The sequence below is a fragment of the Zosterops lateralis genome (assembly GCF_965231275.1).
Source record: "Zosterops lateralis genome assembly, chromosome: 8".
In the NCBI taxonomy this organism is placed as follows: Eukaryota; Metazoa; Chordata; class Aves; order Passeriformes; family Zosteropidae; genus Zosterops; species Zosterops lateralis.
In genome coordinates this window covers 28,667,094-28,687,335 of record NC_139768.1, presented here as the reverse complement: position 1 = coordinate 28,687,335, position 20,242 = coordinate 28,667,094, and the positions used below count along the sequence as shown (strand labels likewise).

The window sequence follows — 20,242 nt, the reverse complement described above, 5'->3', positions numbered from 1 at the left end:
AAGAGTGACAAAGAGCATCAATAATTGCTCCTCCAGCCATTTTTGAAGGTACCACGAGTAAGTCTCTGTGTACACCTTCCTAGAAGGAAACTGTCAGTGCACTGCAGCAATAGAGGGGTTGATAGCTCCTTTCTCAGTATTCATTGTTACAGGCTGGAGAGAAGCCTTTACAGAGCACTTCAAAGGGAAAGCTGAGATCAGCTGGTCTTGGCTGTCTGATATGCTCCAGACTTTAATGTTTTAGGGTTATTAGCAGGGGGTTCTCAGCAGATGGTCCTTGACTTCAGATTTCATCTCTCCCCTTGGTTTTATGCTGATTTTTTTTTTTTGCCCTTGCTGCTCATGTTAAGAGGCCTGTATTTTGAAGGGGGAGAAGGGAATTAAGATTTTGTAGGAGGAGGTCTCACAGCCTTATTTTTTTTTTTTACTTTTTTTGAATGGTTTTGACAGCTTGGCCATCCTTTAATCTGAGTTTATCTTTGGCCCATGTAGAGGCAGGGGCTGTAGAAGCTGTGTTTGAGTTACATGACTGTGAGTCATCATTCTGCTGAATAATCAAGACTCTGGACAGCCCAGGGAGCCCTGTCAGAGTCAGACTCTGGGCACTCCTAGGAACAGGAAGTTATTTGGCCAGCCCTAAACTAACAATATCTGTAAGATGAGCTCCATGTGTTCAGTTCATGATTACATTTAAGCTACTGATCCAGCTCTTACCACTGTGGGCTATTATTCTGTGCAGGAAAAGTTCCTTGTAGTCATTTGGCATCTGATCCAATGTTCACATAAGTCAGCAAAAAGTTTCATTCTGCTGATGGCAAGGGAATTTTGATTCAGTGCTGTTTCTGGCACTGATTAACTTATCCTGGTTGTCAAAGTTAGTAGTTTCTTTAGATGGCAAAGGATATATCATTAACTGGAAACGAATGTCATGCCCTAATTTAAAGTAACTGTCACAGCTACCATCTCCTGGCATGTGTTAATACAACTGGAATTTGGTAACCTTGTGTGAAGTAGTATCAGAGGCAAGGTGACATGAAAAAAAAATGGTGTGTCTAAACCAATGGACACTTGAGACTTCCTTCTAGTGGAAATAGCTCACATTAGAGGTTTTCTCTTTCTTCCTCCTGAGCAGCCTCCTCGATAGTTTGAACATGTGTAGTGCTGCCTCCTGAACTCCAGGCTGACCTTGGACTTGTCTCCTTGGTGCTCTTGACCAAGTTGTCTGACCTGAGCACACCTCACTGACATGGATGTTAAAATGCAGGATGACAGGCTGCAGATTTGAACTGCGTGCTTCTGCCTTTTGGACACTTGGTTTTTATTTTCAGAGCAGGAAAGCAAAGGCTTTTTTTTTCACCTTTAAGCACTGATAGGAGCAGAAGGTGTCTGGTCAATACAAGACCAGCCCATCTTTCAGTGTTTCTACCCACAAAGTTGGCTTTTGGATCTAGTTCCAGATCATTTATGGTTAAGAACTGGGGAATGCCAAGGCAGATATCATGGTCTGTTACAGGCCACCCAACCAGGATGAAGAGCCAGATTAAACATTCTCTGAGCAGCTGGGAGAAATCTCACAATCCATGGCCCTTGTTCTCCTGGAGGGCTTCAACTTACCAGGTGTCTGCTGGAAGTACAACACAGCAGAGAGGGAACAGTTTAGGAGGTTCCTGAAGTGTGTGGAAGAGAACTCCCTGATGCAGCTGGTGAGGGAGTCAACCAGGGAAGGCTCCTGCTGGACCTGTGTTTGTAACAAAGTAGGACTGAGGATGAGCTGATGGTCAGAGGCTGTCTTGGGCACAGTGATCCCAAAATGATAGTTCTTGTTTCTTGGAGAAGCGAGAAGGGAGGTCAGCAGAACTGGCACCTTCTAAAGGGAGATTTTGACCAGTTTAGGAGACTGGTTGAGAGAATCCCTTGGGAGCCAGTCCTGAGGGGGTAAAGAATCCAGGAAGGCTGGATGTACTTCAAGAAGGAAATCCCAAAGGTGTGGAAGCAGGCCATTCCTGTGTGCCAAAAGATGAGCCAGCAGGGAACAAGACTGGCCTGGCTGAACAGACATTTTTGGCTGGAACTCAGGGAGAAAAAGGAGAGTTTATGATCTTTGGAAGAAGGGGCAGGCCACTCAAGAGGACTACAGGGATGTTGTGAGGATGGAAATTAGAAGGATGAAGTCCAGCTAGAACTTAATCTGTCTACTGCTGTAAAAGACAACAAAAACATTTCTATGAATACAGTAGCAAAAAAAGGAGGGCTGAGAATCTCCCTCCTTTATTGGATCTGGGGGGAAACGTCTTGGCAAAGGATGAGGGAAAGGCTGAGGTACTTAATGCCATCTTTGCCTCAGTCTGTAACAGTCAGACCAGTTGTTCTCCAGGTACCCAGACCTAAGCTGGAAGAGAGGGATGGGGAGCAGAAAGAAGCCTCCATAATCAAAGGGGAAATGGTCAGGGACCTGTTACACCACCTAGACATACACACACGTCTGTGGGTTCAGATGGCATCCACCTGAAGGCACTGAAGGAGCTGGTGGAAGTACTCACTGAGCATTTTAATTGACTTGTGAGATCTGTGGTTTTCTCCAAGGCTGGAGGATTTTTCACATAGTCCGAAGAAATAAAACTTAATGGGATTTTTCAAGTTCCGTGCCTGTTTGTGCCTTTTTTTTTTTTTTTTATTTTAAATCAGGGCACGTGTGGGATATTCACATTTACTAACCACTGATGTTCGTTCTAGATGGGATACACTCCTTTGCACGTTGGCTGCCACTACGGAAACATAAAAATCGTGAACTTCCTCCTGCAGCACTCTGCAAAAGTTAACGCCAAAACGAAGGTGAGTGTCCCACTTTTCCCTGCCCTCCCTGTGGGGGCTGCAGCTGCTTTGTGAGCTGTGCCCACCATAGCCTGGCCTCTGCTCTCCCCTTGTGCCTGCAGAACGGGTACACGCCGCTGCACCAGGCGGCACAGCAGGGGCACACGCACATCATCAACGTCCTGCTCCAGCACGGCGCCGCGCCCAACGAGCTCACTGTGGTAAGTGCTGCGCTGGAAAACGCCTCTGCTGGGACAGGAAAATGTTCCTGGGACAGGAACAGAGGAGAGGAAGCCCATTTATATCACCCCCACATCCTCTGTACCATCGTCTCTCCCAGAACGAGAGCAACAAACATATTTTCATCCCATTTCATACCACTTGTATATCCTACTACCCAAATATTTATTTCCATCAGACAATGTAAAAGTCTTTTTTCTTTTATTTTACATTTTTCTGTAATTAACCAGCAGTTCCTACGCTTCTCCTTGCTAACGTTCAACTTCTGTTGCAAATGTTTCAATTGCTAGAATGGAAACACTGCCCTGGCTATTGCTAAGCGACTTGGCTACATTTCAGTTGTTGACACGCTGAAGGTGGTCACAGAGGAGACCATGACTACAATTGTAAGTACAGTTCAGTTTGGTAAGGAATGCAAGAATTTTTCCAAAGCCAGAGTATGACTATAACTAAACTTTGTTTAGTTACATGACTACCAAGGTTCCAGTCACCTATTTCCTTTTAGCAGTATAAAGTCGATATTAAGTGAAACATGAGCTGTCTGTTTTTAAGGTAGTAGGCACTGTGAGGATGTACACAGAAAGATCACCAACTGAGCAGAAAATAGCCAGTGTAAAGGACTGGCCATAATTGCAGTGTTTCTCCACACAATGTTTGTCCACACATCTTGTTTAGGGAACAATTTTGCAGCTGAAAAGATGTTCCTACAGGCTTGTGTAAACAGAAGCTGCTTGCCCTCCTTTGAGAGCATTTCCCAACGGTCTGATGTTTAATGGCTTGAATTTGACGTAAGAGAACTCATTCCAATATTAAAAAAATGGTTGGAATTTACTTAAAATCACCTCATTGTGTAGTTTCTGGCCCCTTCCATAGGATGGTGAAAGGCTGTATTCTGCAGGCAGCCACATTCAGCCCCTGCAACCCCAAATATCCCTGATGTGGATGTGAACTCCAGCTTGTCTGTTGTATCTCTCAGGAAGCATTAGCCAGCAGACACTGAAGGGACTAGCAGTGGTTAAATATTACCTGCTGTCAGAAAAATTCACAGAATCCAAAATATTTCTCAGAAGGATCTTCTGTTCACTAATGTTTTGCCAAATTACTTTCTGAAGAAAACAGTTTTCTGAGGCGAGGTGCATCTATGCATTACCACAGTAATAAAGTCCAAATTGGGTCTGAAGAACATAAATTCAGAATATTGGCTCCAAATTTGCTTTTTCCTTTCAGCACCTATTTTTCTTTCTTGGACTAAAAAGTTAAAATGTACATAGATATATCAGAGGTGGAAAACAGTTAACACGTGTGTTCCATGTTTTGTCATCACCCTTTGTGTGATCTATCTGCAAGCAGGTAGTTGCAATATGATGAGCTTTGGGGATGACAGGCAGATTTTAGTTCTGATACTGCATGCACCTTTTCTTCCTATGACTTTCCTGGCTGTGGTTTCAGTAGTTTACAGAAAATCCACCACACAGAAGATAAATTTCAGAACAATAAGATATAAAGGAATATGCTACACATTTTTCTGTTTTCTCTATATTCTCTATTATTTGTTCTCAGGAACAAATTTCTCTTTAGAAAGATTCCAAAACGTTTTTCCACAAAGAAAAAATTGGTGGAGAATATTATAAAGGACAGCAAAACTTGAATGACTACTTACTATTCAATTAGGTAGCTGCAGGAAAACCACACATTTGTGCTAAAAACTCTCAATATCACAAGGTTGTTCTTGGCTTTTAGCACCAAGAAGCTGGAGGTGTTTGTGCTGCATAAAACGATTGACCATTTATCTTCTGAAAAGTAGAGAGATGGTGGGTCAGGCTCTGCCTTGTGCTGGAGGAAATGTTAGATGCTGAAAGACCTATACAACCTTAAATACCTATTCTCAAGAGAAGCCTAGAAATAATTTCCATTAAATCAGAATATGCTACTTATCAGTGTGTAATTTTGAGACCTTGGAAGGCTAGACGTGAAATCTGATTTACAGTTGAGAGCCTTACAAATTCAGTTTGGCTGCTGAGACTTATATTTTGAGGCTTGTGGCTAAACAACTCCCAAAGCTAAATTTAAAGGCATCAGGGATGAGCATAGCTAATTTTTCTATAATTTCTACTCAAGCACCAATTTAAAAAAAATCCAGTAGTACCTGGAAAAAAGTCCAATGGTTTTGCTGGTTTTAAAAGGTGTTAAAAAGCTTAGCAAGTAATTCCCACAAAATGAATTGCATGAGGCTTTTTGTAGGTTTTGTAATGTTTGAGCATGGGGGAGCTCTTCTGCCTATATCAAGTGATGGCAGTAGCCTAAGAAACATGAAATGCTAAGTATTAATAAGGCCTCAGAAAAAATGAAATCTTTTAAAATAAGTGAAAGTGGAGAGGTTATTTTGCCCTCTTGTACTTTTTAAGGATTTCTTATTTGCATATGAAGCATGAGAAGTAATGGTAGTTAAAAAGAAATACAATCTAAAACCCGCATAAAGATGAGAGTGGGTTTTTGTTTGGGTTGTTTTTTTTGGTTAGTTAGTTTTTGGTTTTGTTTTTCGTTTTTTTTGAGGGGAGGTTGGTGCGTTGGTTTGTTGGTTTGGTTTGGTTTTGGTTTGTTTTTAATTCCACTGCAGTCCTTGAATGGTATCTCTGCAATAGTTCTTGTCTGGCAGTGGTAGAAGTTTGGGGCAGACAAGCTAGAAAGTAAAAAGTGTATGGCAATCATGGGATACTGGTATTCTAGGAACAGATTTCAGGTCCATTCAGAACTTGGGGTTTTTTCTGCTTTTATTTTCCTTTTTGTTGGTCTTTGATTCTGAACCAATACAAACATTAGGATGAAAATCATGCAACCACTTCTGAGCGTCTTTCATGCACAAAGCCCTCCAGGGCTATCATTTAGCCTGCATGTGGTTACAATTGTCCTTATTGGTGGGAAAAACACACAATTCATGCTGAGAAAAAAAATCACATAGGTTCAGCTGCTCCCAAATTGCAGAATTCTTCTGCTGTCAAAGGAAAAATACTTCCCTCAGAAAGTTTGGTTTTATTAGAGATGACATACTCCTTGCTCAAAATTTAGATAACTACCTGGAGTTCTTATAAAACCCCCTAAAATGAAGTTTGTTTCAGTATATGTGATTCTTCTTTTGATATCATCAGCTAAGCTTTCCACTCATGCTTTTTCTGCTATAACAATATCAACATAGTTTAAAAAACAAATACAATGTTGCCTATTTCCGTAGTCGTTTTAATGTATGGTTCAATGTGTCTTTAAAATAGAAAGTGATTAAGAAGCTAGAAGATTAAGTCTTGTTTTTCTAACTGCAGATAAAAATATTATCTTGCATTTAATCTTAAAAATAATTAGAATTTTAAGAAAAATTACTCCTGCACTCTAAAATTACTTTTTTCTATTTCAGACTGTTACAGAAAAGCACAAAATGAATGTACCCGAAACCATGAATGAAGTTCTTGATATGTCTGATGATGAAGGTATTAAAAACTTAACATTTTTTTTTTCCACTCTTTGTGGTTGTAAGAAATGTCTGTTTAAAAAACCCAAGACTAACACACATTATTAGCTGGATGTGGTCATTGCACATTTGTTATTGTTGTACATTGATTTTGTTGACACATCAATAGTATGTGCCTTTTTTTTTAATCATTTTGTTTATTTAAATCATGCAGTGCGTAAAGCCAATGCCCCCGAAATACTCAGTGATGCTGAATATTTGTCAGATGTTGAAGAAGGTATTTGTGCATTTTTGTATTGCACTGGCATTTAACTTAAGCCTCTTCCTTTTATTTCATCTGTCTGAAAACTAATCCTTTCAGATAATTTTCTTATTATCCCACTAACAATGACTCCTGCTTTACAATTAAGAGTGCTTTCAAAAATTCTTTGAGCTATCGCTGATAATCCTCTAATTTTTCTTCTGAATTTCTTACGATTTTTTAATCAAATTACTTTTACTTTCCTGAAATTATCATTTTGCTGCTGCTTCTATAAAGCGAATGACTGTTTTATTGTTTTAACTGAAAAATGAAATACTGGACAAGAGGGTAAAATATCAAAACACTTTGGAAGAAATGGCTGATAGCGGAAGTCAATGGCAGAAAACAAAGTTCTTGGGTTTTTTTAGAACAAGTGTTCAATTTTCTTGTTTTTCTTTAGTCAATCTCTCTTTCTTCATCCCTATTGATGTATTTACTTCTAATTTTCATACCATTCAAGCAGCAAGGTGTAAAAGATATTTCTTTTCTTTGTGTGCAGCTCTTGTTTAATTCATGCATTGAGGCTTTTGGTTTATTTCCCATCTGTCATTGTGTTCCCAGCGCTGCAGTTCCAAATGGATTGTGTTCTTACCATACATAGGTGTTCTCCAAATAGCTCTCCTAGGCCATTGTCCTGCTCAAAATGCTGCATTGTTTCAGCTGACAGGAACACTGATGCATAATAGTGTGAGTTAACAGGGCAGGAACTTGCTGTGTCCCACTGCACAGCGAGGTTCAGATAATAAACACCCCGTGGGGAGCCTGGGTGCTGGAACTAAAGATGCAGATTGTAATGTATGGAGTCATTTTTAAAGCCAAATCTGTGCAGGGTTTTTCTAGTCACTAACTCTCAGTAAAACGAAGACCAAACCAATAATTAGGAATGCAGGTAATACAGTTGATTCCTTGCATGTTGCAGACTGTATTCTGCACCTGTGTTGTTGCCAGGGGAGCTGACAGACTCATTTATACATAAACAGTCCCACTCTGCTTCCTTGTATCTAAACTGGAGAGAGATTTGATGGATGGACACCTCTGTGGTTAAGGAATTGGATAGATGGGGCACTCAGAGTTGTGTTCAAAGACTCAATGTCCAAGTGGAGAGCAGTGATTTGTGCCATTCCTCAGGGACTGGTACTGGAACTGGTGCCATTTCACATCTTTGTTGGCAGCATGGACAGTGGGATCAGTGCACCCTCAGAAGGTTTGCTGGTGACACCCAGCTGTGTGGTGTGGTTGACACACTGGAAGGGAAGGCATGTCATCCAGAGGGACCTGGACTGGGTGGAGAGGTGGGACTGTGTGAAACTCATGATATTCAGCAAGGCCAAGTGCATGGTCCTGCAACAAGATCAGGGCAATCCCAAGCATAAATATAGGCTGAGTGGAGAATGGATTGGGAACAGCCCTGAGGAGAAGGACTTGGGGCTGTGGGTGAAAGAGAAGCTCAACATGACCTGGCAATGTGCACTTGCAGCCCAGAAATACCCAACAGTTGGGCTGCATCCAAAGCACCATGAGCAGCTCTCACAAGACCCCACCTGGAGTGCTGCATGCAGCTCTGGGTTCCCAATGTGAGAACGACATGGAGCTGTTGGAGCAAGTCCAGAAGAGGCCACAGAGATGATCAGAGGGCTGGAGCACCTCTCCTGTGAAAACAGGCTGAGAGAGTTTGGGTTGTTCCTTCCAGTACCTAAATGGGACCCGTAGGAAAGTTTGACAGGGATTTTTTACAAGGGCATGTAGTGACAGGACAAGGGAGGTGGATTTAAGCTGAAAGAGGATGGGTTTAGATTCTATATTAGGAAAAAATTCTTCACTATGAGGGTGCTGAGGAACTGGAACAGGTTTCTCAGCAAAGATGTGGATGCTCCATCCCTGTAAGTGTTCAAGGCCAGGCTGGATGTGGCTTTGAGCAACATGATATAGGGGAAGGTGTCCCTGCCCATGGCAGCAGAGGGGGAACAAGATGATCTTTAAGGTTTCTTACAACCCAGGCCATTCTGTGATACTGTGGTGACAGGGTCTTTTTCAAACCCAGCACTGAAAGGGAGCTCACAAATCACATAACAGGTGTTTTGCAAGGCTTTTGTAGGCTTTGAGGTGATAACCACTGGCCTGGGTCTCTTTTGTGACTTGCATATCTGTAAAGACAGCTCAGCGATGCCCATCCCCACAACTCCTCAGTGTCAGTGCGGTATTTATATACAATGCATCCACTTATACCAGTCCAAACAAATCTGTTCAAGATGGTAAGGCACTCTGACAAGTCTCAGGGCCAAGGAGCTGATTTCCAAGTGGGAGAAAGGCACAAATTTAGCAAACAAATCCAAGCTCTCCCTCACTTGGCTGGTGTTCATGTCATCAGCCAAAACTCTGCAGTGAGACAGACTTGTTGAATGGCTTCTCAATGAGCCACAACCCTCAAGGTTTCTCTCACAAGAGGAATTGAAGACTTGGAAAGTAGAGCTTGGGGACAAATGTCAGGAAACCATTTCCTTGTGTTTTATATCTTGCTGTGCCCACTAAATAAGTATTTACATGGGAATTGTGTAATTTCTCTTCCCTGCTGAGAACAGTTTGGTTTGGAGTCAAAATGGTTGAGAAGAGAGATTTTTCATTCTTTTTCCTAGACTACTCTGGCAAATCTGCCCAAATGAGGTTAAGTGTTGGGGGAATTGCTTCACCGCAAAAAAGAAATGGTGTTTTTTTGAAGGATGTGAACATGATTTTGTGCGGAAAAAAAAAAAATGAGGGCTCACCTTCATACCCAGCAGAGAGTTTGTAGAAGAGCAATTCTAACTCACACTGAGCGTGTGCCATGCTTTTATTTTTAAAGAGACTGCAAATCTTATAAATGTGAAACCTGAGACTGGGAGAATTTTGGGTCTTTGCTCTCACCATCTCCAGCTGTGAGCTGACTCCCCGTGCAGCTGGGAGGGAGTCCCTGTACCCGTTGGGCTGGTGGGGAGCAGGGCTCTGCCAGGGTAAAGCTCAGCTCCAGTTTTCTGCAGGAGGCCTGGAAGGAATCCCCCCCTCTGCAGCGCATGCTCATCCCCTCTGCATCCCTCTGGGCAGCTGCAGCAGTTTTAATCTGGTGCAGGGAGCTGGAGCCCTGCTGTGCCTGCCACAACCCTGCCATGAGCCCCCCTGTCACTACAGCCCTCCCTAAAGCTGCTGCCGCTGTCCCAGAGGGAAGGGACAGCAAGCCATGGAAGCTGATACAAAGAGGAGAGAGACTGTGAGCAGTGAAGGGCAAAAAGAAGGGCAATCCATAAACCTAATCAGGTGTGGAGAGTTTAGACATCATCAAAAAACAGTTTTTCTTGAACTTTTAATTTATTTTTTTTTAATTCAGCCTTCAGTAGATAACAAACTTTTGGGTGTAAACCAGGACACTGTTCTAAACCCATTTAATGGAGATGCCTGTCTCAGTAAGAATAAGTATCATGCTAATCAATCCCCGGAAGATTAGACAGATGTCCTAACAGAACATGAATGCACACTGCCTGATCCCTGAATAGGTGCTGAGATACAACAGTTTAAATGCATTTAAGACAGGTCAGAACAGCACCATGCATAAAAACCTGTTATTGGTCATTTGGGGAGGGGTCGATTTATTATATTTTTAAGCTCAGTTTTCAGAGTTTCCTTGGCTCCATAAAACTTCACAGGTTTATAAAAGTTTCAGTGGTTTGGTATTGGCTTTTCTCCACACTTTGTGAAACCAAAACCTTGGCTACAACTTGAGAAATCCTCCTTTTTTCCCTGTGGCTCTACCTCTTCTGCCATCGAGACAGCTCTGGACAGGCTGTGATGAAGGAGTGGCGAAATCCTCAGGTATCTTTAGCGAAGCCAAATGACAAATGCTCATCTGGATCCCAGCCTATGATTAAATTTTGTCTGGGACTTTTCCCAAGCCACATGATGCCTTCTCTCCTGCTGCCAAAGAGCCTGTATTTCTCACTGGCCTCTAAAAAGAACCCTGTGCTCCTACAGCTCCCAGCTGTAGGAGACATGCTGGGGGACCAGAAAAACAGGGAAAACTTGGGATGAGGAAAGTGATAAGAGGTAAGAAAAAGATTCTTGGGGAGAAAAGAAAAGGAAAAAAAAAATTAGAACCTTCTATTTCAGGAAATAAAACCAAACAAACTGCATAGTTTGGATAGGCTGGAACATATAATGGGTGGCAAAGTGAGCAGCAATGCTTGCTGCTCTCCAGAAGTGTAAAAATAGGGGGCATCAGTGAAACCAGCAAGCTGCATCCAGCTTGAAAGGGCTGCTCCTCCTGCAGGAGGTAGTTGACTTTTATGACTGCTTGCACAGGACTTTAGTATGGGGAGCTTAAAAAATTTAGACGAGTTCAAAGTGTAACTGGAAGAAATTAAAAAGAAAAAAAAAAAAACAAACAAACAAAACACCCTGTTCATGCCTATACAAAGTTCTTGCAGGTTTAGAAAATACTTGTGCGAGTCAGTGCCAGCTGGAGTACTTCTGCTGGTCCATGCTCCCAATACTGTCCTGGGAAATGTGGCTGCTGTGGGAGACGCTGCACTAGGACTGATGGGCCCTTGCTTTGACCTACTGCCGCTGTTTTTCCCCGGACTTTGAGCCGTTTCCTCCACTTGTGATAGCTGTGTTTACCCACTGTTAGCAGGGACATCACCTTTCTTCAGCATGTAACCTACTAGGAAGAGAAGGATGGCAAAGGCAGCAAAGCAGTGCAGTATCTTTTGGTGTTTTTTCATCGGTGCCTCATCTTTGGGCATTTCTCTGTTGTTTGCGGTTAGAGATGAGTTTTGTCTTCGCTCTTCGGCGGGACCTGCCTGCAGGAATTCCGTGTGCCGTGGGCAAACACTGTGCTCACTGTTACCTGAAGCGCAGAGGATTAGGCTGCAGCACCTAATTAAACAGAGTGGGATTGCTGAAACGTGCACCACCCATTTTGCTCCAGCCTCCCACGATCACGAAACAATGTCTGGAATTCTTTGAAATTACCACTCCTAGACGCAGTTTTTCCTTTGATGAGAGCGTTTTATCAGAATAATCCTGCCCCGGCTGGATTAGCTGCAGAGCAGGATAACATCTAATGTATTTTACAGCTCCACTGAATTGGGGGGGGGGGGGGGGGGGAGGGGGTTTATCATTCTCCTCGCCTTTAACAAACGATGCTGTTTAAGAAAATGCCTCCTCTGCTCTTTACACTGGCGTAGCGCTTGTCTTCAGGTATTGTAAGGGCAGAAGTTTCCAAATTTAGTGGCCCAGTCGGTGGCTGCTGAGAGTTGCCGCATCTCTCGCCCTCCCAGGCTGGGGTCGGGTGTTCTCCGCCCCGCAGCCCCCCGGGGGAAGGGGTTGTGCTCGGGGGGGCTCCCCCAGCCCCGGGGGAAGGGGTTGTGCTCGGGGGGGCTCCCCCAGCCCCGGGGGAGGGGTTGTGCTCGGGGGGGCTCCCCCAGCCCCGGGGGAAGGGCCGTGCTCGGGGGGGCTCCCCCAGCCCCGGGGGAGGGGTTGTGCTCGGGGGGGCTCCCCCAGCCCCGGGGGAAAGGCCGTGCTCGGGGGGGCTCCCCCAGCCCCGGGGGAAGGGGTTGTGCTCGGGGAGGCTCCCCCAGCCCCGGGGCAGCGGGGGAGGCGGCGGGCGGAGGCAGCGCCTTCCCAAAGCCCCGCGCTCCCTGCTCAGCCCCGGCATCAAGTTACAGAAAAACTACACCCTCGCAGCACCCCTATTTACATACAAATAACTGGAGTGCCTGCATTTATGTCACCATTCAAGAGGCTTGCCAAGGGAGGCTGTAATCCAATCAGCAGAAGCTTTAAAGGGATGTCTGCAGAGTGATTAAAAAGGGATTTTTTTTTAATTTTTTTTAACTTACTGTTTTTTCGTTTTGTTTCATATTTGCAAAGAACTTTAATCTGAGTTGAGAGGACAGAAATGCACATGTCCTAAAATACATACGAAGAGATCAAGATGTTAAGAAGATCTCAGTTGTTGTGTGGAAAGCGAATATGACCCACAGGGATTAGTTTGCTTGTGCTGGTTTGGAGATTAAGTCTAAATCACTGCTTAAGGACTAATAGGACTAATAGGAATTCTTGGAAACACCAGGGGAAAAAAAATCTTATAGACCAGGCTGGTGAAAATGGCTTTCCAAAACAGTAAGACTTTTTTAAAGTTTCGCTTGATGTATGATGTTTCTGTTTCGGGTTTTTGAACGCTTTCTGGTGTATTGTGAACATTTTAGCTTTTTAACTGCTGCTTAAAGTACTGGTTGTTGCTGGGCTGGAGGAGAAAGTTGCTCTGTTTGTTTGCCGTCTGCAAAGCAGTAGCTGAAGGGGTATTTTTAGACTTGATTGTTAGTTTAAAACCAAAGCTCGCCTGTGGTTTCCTGAGTTTAGTGAATGGAAACTGGTCTTGACTCCTTTAATGAAAGCGGGAAAACGTGAGTCTGGACTCGGGAGTCACTTACCTTGGGGAACGCGCTGCTGTTAAACTTCTCTGTGTTGTGGACTTTACACGGGACACACCCGCAGCGCGCTCACAACAAAGGGGGAGAGGAATATCGGCACAGCCGTGGGTTCACGGGGAGCGGGGCGGGCTGGGGGGCCAAATCCACCGACCGCCAAAGGCACATTTTGGACTTGCTCTGTCAATGCAGGAATGTAGGTTTGCATGATGTAATGGCATGCAAATGCTCCCCGCCGGGCAGCTGCTCCGTTAACCCTTTGCGGGCGCGCCCGCCTCTCCCAACATTTAACTTTCCTTCCTCTTGGGGTATTTTTTTGGCTAAAACAGCGAAGGGTCTCTGTTTCTGTGGGATGGGCGCGTCCCACGTGTCCCGGCGGTGCCCGGGGTCCCGGCTTTGTTCCACGGCCCCGGGCAGGACAGGCTGCGGGAAGGGCTCGGGCCTTCGGGAATAACCGGGGACTGGGGAGCGCTTCATTTAAAAAAAAAAAAAAAAAAAAAAAAAAAAAAAAAAAAAAAAAAAAAAAATCCCGTCTTATATTCAAGCTTGCAAAAGGTATTGGGAAACTTCTCAGGACGAGTGGGCAAACAGGCTCTCTCCCAGCCAGGGGTTGGCTTGGTTTTGTTCATTGGTTTGTTGTTTTTGTTGGGTTCCTCCCCCCCGCCTCCCCCCACGGAATGATCCAACTTTGTCAGCTCGAGCTTTTTTTTTTCCATAAGGAAAGCAAAAGTGAGCGCGATGATGCAAAGTACAGAAGAGCTCTTTAGCTGGCTGAAACGATTGGGCAAAAGTCATCCCTCGTATAACTTTATTGGCCTTACGTCAAGGTGGAATTTTGCTTCCTTCGGTCGTCCCCCAATAAAATTATTTTCTCAGGCACATTCAGAGGGTGGATAATTAACATACAACGTGGAAAGAGCCTTAGGGAAAGTGGGGGTGACTGGATTGATTCCTTATTGGCGAGCAGAGAAGGGCGTTATGACTTACTAAGCACACAAACATCTGGTGTGTAGCTCTGATCCCAGCCTGGCTTTTGTACCGGCAGGTGAGGATGCAATGACAGGCGACACAGACAAATACCTCGGACCCCAGGATCTGAAGGAGCTGGGAGATGACTCTCTGCCTGCTGAAGGATACATGGGCTTCAGCCTGGGAGCCCGCTCCGCCAGGTACTGTGTTTGCTGTTTCTGCTGCTCGTGTGTCACCGCAGGTACAAGTCTTTACAAACCAGGCGTGCCTCCTCCACACAGCCCTGGAGTCTGTTGTGGAGGGAAGTAGAGGGGGTGTACTTCCTTTGAAGCATATGTTCATTGCAGTTTTATTTCATATTCTTTGTTCATGTTGGCTTCTTATGGCGATGGTACAGAAAACTTAACTGTTCACTTTTTCTGGCCTCTGTTCATGCTCTGAACATCTCCAAGGCACCTCTTTGCTGGCGGTCTGCAGCTGGCCTAGAAACTGATCCAGAGCAGCCAGCTAAGCCAGGTTTCTTTTGACTACTACTGGTCAGACTGATACTCACAGTAGAGGGCTCCCTAATGGGTGTGTTTTGCTGAAGAGTGTAAATGCCAGAAAAACTGAATGACAAATCATCTTGCTATTTGGTGCTTTTATTTCTTTAAAGGTGCTAGTGAGTAATCCAACTGAGAAAGACAACATTTTAAAAAAAATGCTCCTCCCCCCCAAAAAGAAAAAATAAAAAGACAGGTTTCCTCTAAATTTGTTGCAGGATTTATTTTGACAGGGAATGGATTACGTGTTATCAAAAGCAGGCCAAAGTTTCTGTGAACCTGATAAAACATTGTAAAATTAATATGTTGTCTGACTAATGTCAATTTCAACCCAGGTATTTGCAGCTCAGCATTTTAGATTTTATTTTTGAATGCTGCTAAAGCCTTCAGTGTCTGTTGCTCAAAACAGTTAAAGCTGTGTGAGCAGAGATTACTTCCATAGTTGTGGATTTGCAGTGTAGTTACTGACAGTTGAATTGTACTGAAGCTAATAATTAAACCTCATAAGCTGGTACCCTGAGGGCTTTTTCCTATGCTGTAGTTTAAAGATCTGTTTTAAAAAGTGAGTTCATTGTCTAACAGCAAATGGCAACTCCCATAAGGTAAAGCTTAGATGTCTACCCTTCAGTCTTGTTTGTTATGGCTGCATTAGAAATGCAAGCATGCAATGGAAATTTGCTCTTTAGTAGTCCCCAGCCATGTTGTGCTTGATTTACAATTTTTAGGGAAGTTAATAAGTATTTATGTGATCATACATTCATGAGAAATGCCAAGATGCTTTAAATAGTCCATTAGCCAGAAAATCAGCAAATTGGATCTGAAGGAAGACTCTCGTGTCATAGTAAACTGAATTAACAAAGCTGACATGCTGCTTTCAAATCTGGTGTGAGCAGGGTGATCACACAGTCCTGTCACTGTGGTCAGGGCTGGAGGAGGGCAGTGCTGATGCAGAGGGAATGTGCTCTGTGTGCAGAGCCCAGCACTGATTTACCCGACACCTTTCACTCCTTACAGCTCTCTTCTTGCACAGAGTGCTCCCTGTGCAGGTGGGAGAGCAGCTTCCACAGTCACCATCTGTTAGGGAGGTCTGAGGGTCAGCCCCACGTTATCTTTTCTTTGAGAGAAATCCAATATTCCCATGCTTCTGGTTTTAGCAGTGCCATTACTATTTGTGGCTGCGTAGCTCATTTTTTGCGTTGCCCATGTTATGCTCAGAGGAGACAAGTGCAGTGGTTTTTTTTCCTGTGAAGTATCTCATTTAGCCAAAAAAAGTATTCTGTGAATGTATCTTACTGCTGATTCTGAGTGTAACATTAAGAAATGAACACATTTAAATATATAAGCCATCCAGCCATAACATCTTGCTTTTCCTGTCTGATTCTTTGCTTTCTATTTCTCCTGTTTCTTTTCCAATGTAAATTGCTTTAGTCCAAAAGTCAGGTAAGAAGGCATGGCATCGTGTTACATACATCTCTCTCATCTCGCTGCTGCTGCCATTGCTTATCCTCATTTTATTCAGCATTGGAAAGTGACGTGCTTTTATTTTGGGGAGCAGGGGGTGGGTTCAGCCCTAGAGAATATCCCTCTGTTATAACAACTATAACTTAAATTCTTTATGCCCTTTATAATGTAAAAGTCTGCTTAACATATGCCTACAGTGTGTAATTAAGATCCCAGTTATGCTTCTAGCACAAGAAGGAACGTGTGCTAAGGGATTAGAGAAATTCAATTAGCAACTACTAAATGCATGAAACACATTGTAGAGTTTTGAGTGTGAAAAGTGTTGCTAGTTTAAAAGTGTAATATGTTGGTGGATGTTGCTTCGTATTAATTCACGTTTTTTACTACTTTATTTTTGTCACGTAGCAAGCATGTCTAGGCCTGCAGCATGTTTTTAGCACATACCATAATGTACCTTCCAGGGTTAAATGTAAAACACTCCTAATGTTGGTTTAATTGCAACACATTAAGAGTGATCATAGTCATTTCTAAATAGTTTAACATGCACAAAATAATTTCCAAAACATTGGAAGCTGTACTTGGTTGTCAATAAACAAATTTATTTCTCCTTTCATTTCAAACTTACTATCCTTTCCTTTCTAACTATAGGGCTGACTACGGTGTTTGTCACAATGTCAGAAGTGGTTCAGCCACAAAGAGAATGACATCACATAGAACTTGTTCTTAGTTAAACCTGCTTCAGCAACCTGAGCTGTGTGGGCAGGCACTGTGACCTACCCACAGCTCCCCTGGGACCTACCCTCGTGGGTCGCCTGCAGGATTAGGGCATGGAGATATTTATCAAAGTTCATCTAAATACTTGAATACACTTTTCTAGATTTATTCTAAAACCACAACATTACTGCCAAAGCAGTAAGCATCTGTTGAGATTTTGCTTATTGTAGGGAAGGGAATATTTAACTATAGTCAAATACTTTTTATTCCAGTTTCGTCCTTGTATTTATGTCACAGATTATGTGTATTTTGCCATCTTATGCTATCCCTGGAAGTTGCATGTATTAATTTTTTTATTTTTATTTTCTGTTCATCTCATTGTCACCCGCACTTTCTATGATAAATGGTAAATACAACAGCCTCCGCTCCTTCAGTTCGGATAGGTCCTACACGCTGAACAGGAGCTCCTATGCCCGAGACAGCATGATGATTGAAGAGCTGCTGGTCCCAGCAAAGGATCAGGTATGTGCTGTGTCTCTCCCACTGGGTAGCTGTGCTTCATATTTGCAGGGCGTTGTATTTTTTTTTTAGGAAAAACTTTTACATTAGGAAAAAATTTTTCACAGAAAGAATAATAAAGTACTGGGATGATCTGCCCGGGGAGGTGGTAGAGTCACCATCCCTGGATATGTTTAAAAAAAGACTGGATGTGTCACTTGGTGCCATGGTTTAGTTGAGCTGTTAGGGCGGGGTTGGACTCAGTGATCTTGGAGGTCTCTTCCAACCCAGTGATTGTGTGTGGAGGCTTCAGCTGTGCTTCCAGAGACTATGGCTGCTCTCTTAGCTGGTGAAAAGGGGCAAGAAAGGAGCTGTGAGCAAGAGATGGTGAGGTTACCATTTCCTGGGTTTAATCCTGCAAGGGACAGGTGGTGGGGTCCCAAACCAGAAGAGTCTTTGAGGGACCAGTTAAGTCCATGAGTGTGGGGGTGGTTATTGGCTGAGGTCAGTGGGTGCTCCTGGGAGCCTCCTGTTATGTGTGTCCTTAGAGGGCTTTGATAAGCTGGGAGCAATGAGTTTTACACTGAGCAACCTTTGTGCTGTATAGCCTGGGAATTACTTTGCCTGTTCTGTCCACATGGAGGGGACTCCAACTGCTCTCCTTGTTTTCTCACTATTGGGAAGAATTTGGCCTTGTAAAGATTAAGCTATTACAGACTCTTCAGTTTATATATCTTCCAAACACTTGTGCAATGACTAATGCAACAAAAGCAGCATCTTTTGACCTGATTATAGCGTGGGAAAGTCTTTCCAAAAGCTGGGGATGGTTGAGTACTGTATGCTTTGTTTGTGAGTTCCCTAGCATTTTCCTTGGTAGTCTTGCTTCAGATTTCCAAATCTGAATTACTCAAGAGTTTCTTGATACACAGAAGTCAAAGATCTGATAGGAAGCTGGATAAGAATGCATGTAAAAATCCTTACTTGGAAAGGACTGTGGAGTGGAGCTGTTGTTTATGTCCTGGAAGAGCATAAGGTGGATTGTAATGAAACAGAGGTTTTCTGCTGCTGTTTTCACAGGGCATTCCTGCACTGGGAGGTTATTGATCTCAAAGGATATTTTCATGGGGAAAAGAATCCACAGAGCAGGACTTGGACATTTTAAACCTTGATTGCATTAGTCTGTAAATTCTAGTGTGGTATAAGCTATCCAGTTTTACTACAGCTTTTACACACGGTTCTGGTAGCATTATGAGAATGGCAGAAATTGGATTCTGTTTAGCAACAGAATATTTATTATTAGATGGTTACTTTTAAGTGAAGTGCCGTAAACCTCCAGTAACCTTAATTTGCAACAGCCATCTAAGGAGAGTTTCCAAAGCTTGCATAGCAGTAATTTTGTGGTTTTGTTTGGTTTGAGGTGATAAAACAGAATCTGCAACTGCTGGGACTGGGGACAAGAAATTCTATGTCAGGGCTGAGCACCTAAAGCTGCTTTGACGCCTTCTAATACTAAGACTTCATTAAGTGTTTTTGATATAATGGAAGTTTCAGAGGAGATGAACACTCCTCAGTCTGAGAATATATTGCATTGTTTTATGATTCTGACTGTGTTTGTGATTCCCATTGAAGCAGATGGCATGGGCTTAGCAGCTAGGGTGCATCTCATCACATACCAAGACTTACAACCAGCTCTATTGCTTAACAACTCTCAAAGAATGTGGTAGTGGGGAAAAATTGTCAGTCCTGTCTTGAGAGATTAGTAAAGCCATGATTACGTGCAAAACAAACATGAAAGCAGCAAACTATCTCCATGAGAAAGGGAGACCGGCTAAAACTTTCTGCCATGGCTTCTCCAAACCTCCATGTCCTGACAAAAATATATCCTCCTCTGGAATTCCTGTGGTTTTCTGCCCAGACCAGCCCTAGCTTTTGGCTGAAGCAGGAGAAGTGCATTTGGGAGATGGAGAATATCTCTGCTCCTCTTTCTCATCCCTCTGTACATTAATGGGCTCCTAGGTAATCTCTGCTATGGCAGTAGCAAGCAGGGGGGAATAAGCACCCCAATATGTGTTCCACCAATGAGATTCACAGGAACAAAGATCTTTGTGGTTTGAAACCAATATTCTAAAAGTCTACCTGGGAACTGAGAGGAGTTAAGGCTGTTTTGGGAATCACACTGCTTTAAAGCAGAGTGATCCATTGCTTGTCTGTATATGCCATTTCCTCTCCTTTTGTACAGCTCAGACTCGTGTGGAGTTCATGGCAGCAGCAAAGTCAGTTGTTGGGAATTAATTTTATCACAGACATCAGTATGTAAAAGAGTAAGGAGCATTTGCCAACCTCTTGGTCTGGTTAAGGTAGAAGGATCCCATGACCACCTCTCCCTAGGATCCCTGGTAGATTTGGGAGTCTGGAAAGAGTCAAATGAGGAAGATTTGAAGCAATTCTTTACCAAAGCTCACTGCAGCATAACACATGGTGTGTTAGAGAAGAGTTTCTAATAACTCTTTAGAAGTCAGGATATTCTCCATTGTTTGCATTCAGTGGTTTATTGCTGACCCTGTTCACAGGGAAGGCTGAATCCAGGCCACACTGTACCTCATAACCTTGCTGGAGCAAAGTTAAAATTTCTGTGTCCTGACGTGTTACCTTGGATACAGCAACTAAGACTAAATCCAAATGACTCCTCCATGAAATAATTTACATCAACCTCTGAATTTAATCAGCCAAAGGCAGGATGACGGGGGCTGTCCATTAAATAGCAGCTTGCTGAATCACTTCAGTCTGG

General features: G+C 43.3%; 1 protein-coding gene across 1 annotated transcript in view; it reads left to right on the top strand.

The window, feature by feature from the left end:
* Nucleotides 1–20,242, top strand: part of ANK3 (ankyrin 3) — a gene marked incomplete at its 5' end in the record, with an annotated part of 195,921 nt that overhangs the window by 109,462 nt on the left and 66,217 nt on the right. Inside the window, 8 exon segments of the mRNA XM_083866821.1 lie at nt 2,686–2,728; nt 2,734–2,832; nt 2,934–3,032; nt 3,342–3,437; nt 6,458–6,530; nt 6,726–6,788; nt 14,316–14,439; nt 17,376–17,478. Of these exon segments, the coding sequence (XP_083722947.1) occupies nt 2,686–2,728; nt 2,734–2,832; nt 2,934–3,032; nt 3,342–3,437; nt 6,458–6,530; nt 6,726–6,788; nt 14,316–14,439; nt 17,376–17,478 (700 nt within the window).